The 6,313-nt window shown below is 44.4% G+C and overlaps 1 protein-coding gene across 1 annotated transcript in view; it reads right to left on the bottom strand.

The window, feature by feature from the left end:
* LOC308308953 (receptor-type tyrosine-protein phosphatase zeta-like) overlaps nt 1–6,313 on the bottom strand; it is a gene marked incomplete at both ends in the record, with an annotated part of 110,844 nt that overhangs the window by 26,476 nt on the left and 78,055 nt on the right. The window contains one exon of the mRNA XM_080754408.1: nt 1,700–3,259. Coding sequence (XP_080610534.1) covers nt 1,700–3,259 — 1,560 coding nt within the window. The remainder of the gene's footprint in view (nt 1–1,699; nt 3,260–6,313) is intronic.

Below are 6,313 nucleotides of genomic sequence, written 5' to 3'. Positions count from 1 at the left end.
TGTGTGTGTGTGTGTGTGTGTGTGTGCAACAGCGCCCCTCCCTTAACATGTGTGGTCAGAAAAGGTTACTGCAGGCTACGGACACGGAGACAGACAGACAGACAGACCCACACACACGGCCACGTATAGGAGCGTTGTGACCACCGCTCAAAAATAGAGATTTGGGAAAGAATAAATCAGTGGTTTTGTGTGTTAACTCATAGTCATCATCTAATGCATACATGGGCAACAGGTGGCCCGGGGGCCACATGCAGCCCTCACCTCCACTTAATGCGGCCCGCAGGTTAATACCGGAATACTGACATATTATTGATTTCAGCTGTTACAATTCCAAACATGACCTGCTTTAATTCTGTCAGTCTATATTTGTAGCTTAATGTCTAGTATAGTAGTATTAAAATGTATTTTTTATGTCCAATGTATTTGTATTTATGTTCATAAAGTTAACATGAGTATATAACTAAAGTATATAACTAAATGCGTCAAAATGTAACTCAGGATTCCAATTAAGAAATAACAAAAAATAATTAAGGATTCCAATTCAAAAGAAGCAAAAATAGCCGATCTGCAAGCTCAAAACGCATTGCAGCGTGATGTGTTTTGAGCTTGTAGATCTGCTATTTTTGCTTCTATTGTATGCGATAATGACAAAGTAGAATACAGCAATATGCAATGAGGCCCTCGGGTGAAGGTGGAAATATAGTGGCCCTCACCATCATCAAAGTTGCCCACCCCTGTTCTAATGCATTGCAAAACATCCCTCTTCGCAAGCAATTTCAATGTTCAATTAAAGTGTTAATGTTCCTGAAAAAAATAAAAACAATTTTCAGATAGCCTACTACAAAATAGATGGCAGTGAAATCACCTGAAATCCTTTAACCCTTGGGCTTAAACCACTTCAACCGTCTATACTTGGTAAAATGGACCATGCAGCTATACTCGTCTTTTTTTTTCTTTTTTTTTTTCTTAAAAAATAGCAGATTTACCAGCTCAGCTCGTGACCCTCGTGGTAGATCCGCTATTTTTGTTAAATGTTACCCCCCACAACAGGGATACTGGGCCTCGAGGGGTTAAGAGTGAACGCTGAGGGGCGCCCCGCTGGCCTAGTGGTCAAGGCGCATACCACATACTAGGCTATGATGCCTGCTGGCGTTGTCGGTTTGATTCCCGATCCTGACGACCTTTGCCACAAGTCATTCCCTATCTCTCTCCCCAATTCCTGTCAGTCTAACTGTCCTATCAAATAAAGGCATAAAAAGCCCAAAAAACAAATCTTTAAAAAAAAGAGCGAATGCTGAGATGCTTCACAGCGTGGCAGAGCGTAGGGATGTCCCGATACCACTTTTTTGCTGACCAAGTACAAGTACGAGTACTTAATTTGAGTACTTGCCGATACCGATACTGTAAGTTAAGTTTCTGTACAAGTGCGTGGCACTCCAAAATAAAATGTTTTAAATAATTATGTTGTCATGGCTAGAGTGAGAAAAGGTGAAAAACACTGTTCATTAGTTGAACTAACACACACAAAACTGTGTCTTAGGACTTTTGATATGTTGTTACCAACATATATTATGAAACAAAATGGTATCTGGCGCTGCCGTGAGCAATATCGGACGAGTACGAGTACAGCAAAATAGGCCGGTATTGGGGCGAGTACCGATACTGCGAGTACCGATACTGCATCCCTAGCAGAGCGTACCTGTCTTCAGATCCTCCACGGAGCCTCTGTAGCCGCGCGTCAGCGCGAGCAGAGGACCACGGGAGACAGGAGCTCGGACATGCACACCGGACACTTCCTCCTCTGTGGGAGGCCGCTCCAAGCCCCCCCCAACTACACCTTCATCACCACCATCGCCGCCACCAACATCATCCTCATCATCACTACCTGTGCTTCTGTTAGCCTCCCCGACACTGTTTTCTGTATTTCCAGGTTCTTCGTCGCTCTCGTCTCCTGCCCTGGATGATTCAAGAGTCAGGAGATGTGGCTCCGAAGTGGCATGAACCGTGACGTCCTTGAGACCGTCTATTGACCTTGTTTTACTATTGCCATATTCACCTCCAGTGCCATCTACTACTCTGCTGTCCTTGAGTGCAGTGACATCCGTTCCCTCCGTCATAACGTCCCTGTCTCCGGTCTGATCTATGTCACCGCTTTCCTTCCAATCCCGTATTCCATCAGCCGAAACCCTCACATCATGGCTTCCTTTACCATTCCCGTTCTCTCTCAGACTGACAAACGACTGCAGGTCCTCGGTATGTGTTTTAAGATCTCTTGTCCCGTCCTTTCCATCATCTCCGGAACCACTGGGATCGTCCGGCCAGCCAGCAGCTTCAGTCGTGACCTCAGTTCTAACGATGAAGCTGTCCATAATATGGACCGCTTCATCGTTAGAGCGAGCAGCCTCAGTCTCACCGCTTGACTCGCCCTCTGTCTCACCTCTTGTCCAGAAGTCAGTCAAAAGGTTCATAACAAAGTTAATATCGGTTCCCCTCTTTGATCCTGGTGTTGTGTCCCCGCCCGTCGTACGGTCTGTCTCGCTGTCATCATCCTCCCTTCCTGTCTCACCCCCTGCAAATCCTCCTCTATCGTTCTGCGGCTCACTGCTGGTCTCTGCATCCATCTCACTTCTTGTCACAGGGTAACGGCCGGCATTGATCGTCAGCAAAGACACTTTGTCCCAATCACGACTGCTATACATACCAGAGCCTGAGCCACTGCTATCCATCTGTCCATCTGTACTGCTCTCCCCCCAATAATAAGGGCCTACGGTATTCATAGTGGAGGTGGAGATGGGAGAGTGCTGTTCAGGATGTGTTTCAGCTCCATCATCAACATTTAGGCGTAAAATATTACGCTTGTTCTGAGAGGGTTGTGAAGAACGCGTCAGGGCACTGCTGTCACTCTGAGCGAAAGAGGTGCCAGAATTTCCCAAGATGACGTTCAGATCCTCGCCAGGGTCAAGCCTGGTCGACAGACCCTCAGTAGGAAACTGCTTTGGGGTCAAGTCATTGACATCTTGTTCCAGCGAGGTGGAGCGTTCCTCTGAGAGCTTGTCGTGAAGCTGAACGGTAACGTCATCTTTAGGGGAGACTAAAGTAGGATGGAGGCTGCTGACGGATTCCTCAAGCGGAGAGGGAGATTGGGGAATTCCCATGTTTAATATCCCCTCTGTCAAGAATCCTTCTTCGGAGAGGGGTCCAATGGATCGGCCCGCGGCATCCGCAGATGTTTCCCCAGACCTGGGAGACGGTTTTCTCGCTGGAAGAAAGTTCACAGCAAAGTTTTGAATCACAAGTAAATACTAACCTAAAGTCTGAGGAGTCTGTGTATTTACTGCAAGAAGTAACGCATCCATTACTTAAAAATTACACAGGTATAAGGTATAGACAATCTTAAGTTATTGTTGTAAGATGAAAGTCCCAATCCCACTAACTGATGTCCTTTTCAAGAGTGTAGAAAGTGTGCGTTCATTATGTCCATCCGTCCATGACAACAGAATGGAGGGAGTTCTTTAGAACTTTGAAGAGGAATCATCATACCCATAACCATCCACCAGCAGAAATATGAGAATGATGCAAAGAGGAAGTGAGGATTGGGAAGTTGCTTTCTGAGAAGCACATGATTTGAGACAATAAAAAGCAACTAGAGGCATCCCCAGTCCCAAAGTTAAACAGCATGGGAAGCTGTTATATAAATGACCACCAGAGGGCAGGCTTGAGCTGCAGAAGAGAACGTAGGCCAGATGAGGGCAGAGGACTCACAGCAGCAGAAGCAGATCTACTCAACTCAGACAAACAGTGAATACAAAAGAAAGATCTGAGCGGAAATGTGAAAGTGTGAAAGTTCATAGCCTCAATGGAAATCAGCACAAGCTCAGAGAACAAGCCAGCCACCTCAATCACCCCCCATGACAATACCATCAACTTCATTAGCTCCTTTCGGAACCTCTCCCTCCGCTGCAGCTCCGAGATGAGGTTCCTCACTCTTGTCATCCACAATCGGTCCGTTGCGGGAAAGCTCCGCCGTTCTCGATAACTTCTTACCTTTTGTGAACATTCTATTAAAAAAGTAAAGGTCCTATGCCGATATGTTCACTTCTCAAGCGTGGAAGAAAATCGAAGCAGCATGTTGAAATAAAGAGTTCATATCGCTAATTTTGTCAGCCGGTCGCATGTTTTCCTGACCGACATTCCGGAAGTTGCGGCCGCATAGGAAACATCACTACCTCCCCTGGTCACGTGGTATAGACACAACGAATAATAGTGGGGAAAATAATGCACCGGCTGACAAAATGAGCGATTTAAACTATTTATTTCAACACGCTGCTTCGATTTTCTTCCACGCTTGAGAAGTAAACGGATGAGAGACCTGCACGGGACTTTACTTTTTGGATAGGATGTTCACAAAAGTTAAGAAGTGTTCGAGAACGGTGGAGCTTCCCCGCACGGACCGATTGTGGATGACAAGAGTGAGGAACCTCATCTCGGCGCTGCATAGCGGAGGGAGAGGTTCCGAAAGGAGCTACAATCGCCACTATTGCTCTTACACAACACCACCCCCCATCACAGTCAATACGCAAAATATAGCAGAAATTCACCCAAGCATCCCTATATTCTGTGAGTTTTCTACCAATCTACACTGTCACAACGTGTCACACGGTGTCGCAATGCGACATGTTGTAAGATTGTAGATGTGGCTGTTTTTGGGCAAAGAGTTTTGTTGTAGAGGGGAAAAAAGAGGCGACCACCAATAGAGCCCTGGGGGAGCAGCCCAGTCAACGAAGTACACACTGCAGGGTCTAACAAAGTACACACTGCAGGGTCTAACAAAGTACACACTGCAGGGTCTAACAAAGTACACACTGCAGGGTCTAACAAAGTACACACTGCAGGGTCGAAGTGGTTCAGAGCAGCAGAAGAGCAACCATTCACCACATCCATATCCCAGTGGTGTAAAGTAACTAAGTAGATTTACTTAAAGGTATATTCAGTGATTGTATTTCATTCAAATACAAATATAATTGGTACATTTTCCATTCATTCTCCTCACTAGAATGTGTGCTGACCATATAAGGACTTCCACCATGGACCGTGTTACGAGCATAGCTAGATTCAGGTTTCAGAGGTGGCCAGCCAGTCCTCGACCAATCAGGGTAGAGTATGACGTTTAGTTATGATGGTCAAAATAAAAGTTTTGAGAACCAAAGTCGCTCTGAATTAAGAACGTCTGCTAAATGCCTAGATTGTAAACTACTGAACTCATAAAATGCCACAGTTTCGTGGGAAATCAGTATCATACATATCCTGAAGCTGGAGACGCAGGCCTAGCGATATTCAGTGATTGGGTCTAATGATCAAAACGAGACCATTATAATGGTGTAAAAAATCTATAAAAAACTAAACATTTCCACACTGTAAGGCCAGTAAGGGACAAGATGACCCCCGGCCACTTTCATTATCACTGAATACACCTTTAAGCACTGTACTCAAGTACAATTTTGATTTGTACTTGAGTACTTCCAATTTTTCAATACTTTTACTTCCACTCCACTACATCTCGGATCCAAATATTGTACTTTTACCCACTACATTTACTAGTTATTTTGTAGATGTTTATTATCATTACAAAACATACATTAAACACTTCATCCCTATAGGCCTATACATTTTGGTCATTTGAAAATAGACGATCTACAAGCTCACAATGCGTCGCTATGCGACGCATTGTGAGCTTGCATGATCAAGAACACAAGATAGTAAAAGGCACAAAGCATTATAATTTACTTTACTGTTCGAAATAATGATTTGTTGGCTTTAAGTCCAGCGATTTCTGTGTTAGTTTCCCTTTCAAAACTGACGTCAGCACCAGGAAGTTGCTGAGAAATTTGCTGAGTGGGCGGGCCGTGAATAGGGCTAATTGTGTGGACCTCTTGTAAATTCAGCGATGCAAGGTGTTTGACGATAATGTAACTCTTGACCAAATGGGTCCATTTGGTTTCATTTTACACTCTCAAGAGTTAAAGATCTATAAGGATCCATTTGGGTTACCACCGGGGACCCCCTCAAGGACCCCTGGTGGTCCCTGTACCACTGGTTGAAAACCACTGGTAAATTATAAATAGAGTATACACTTTATAGTTCATAGAAATTCATTTTTAATTCCATCTAAAGTACATATTGGGCAGAAAACAAAGTTCTGACACCAGTGAGGTAGATTCGATTGAATATGAAACATTATAAAATAAATGTAAGGATAAATACTCACTGGTGTCACAGACGGCTACACTTTAGAATAAGCGCTTGTTTTATTGAA

Source organism: Nannobrachium achirus, assembly GCF_963921795.1.
Source record: "Nannobrachium achirus genome assembly, chromosome: 23".
Lineage (NCBI taxonomy): Eukaryota > Metazoa > Chordata > Actinopteri > Myctophiformes > Myctophidae > Nannobrachium > Nannobrachium achirus.
The sequence above is the reverse complement of the archived record's forward strand: the minus strand, read 5'-3'. Positions and strand labels throughout refer to the sequence as shown.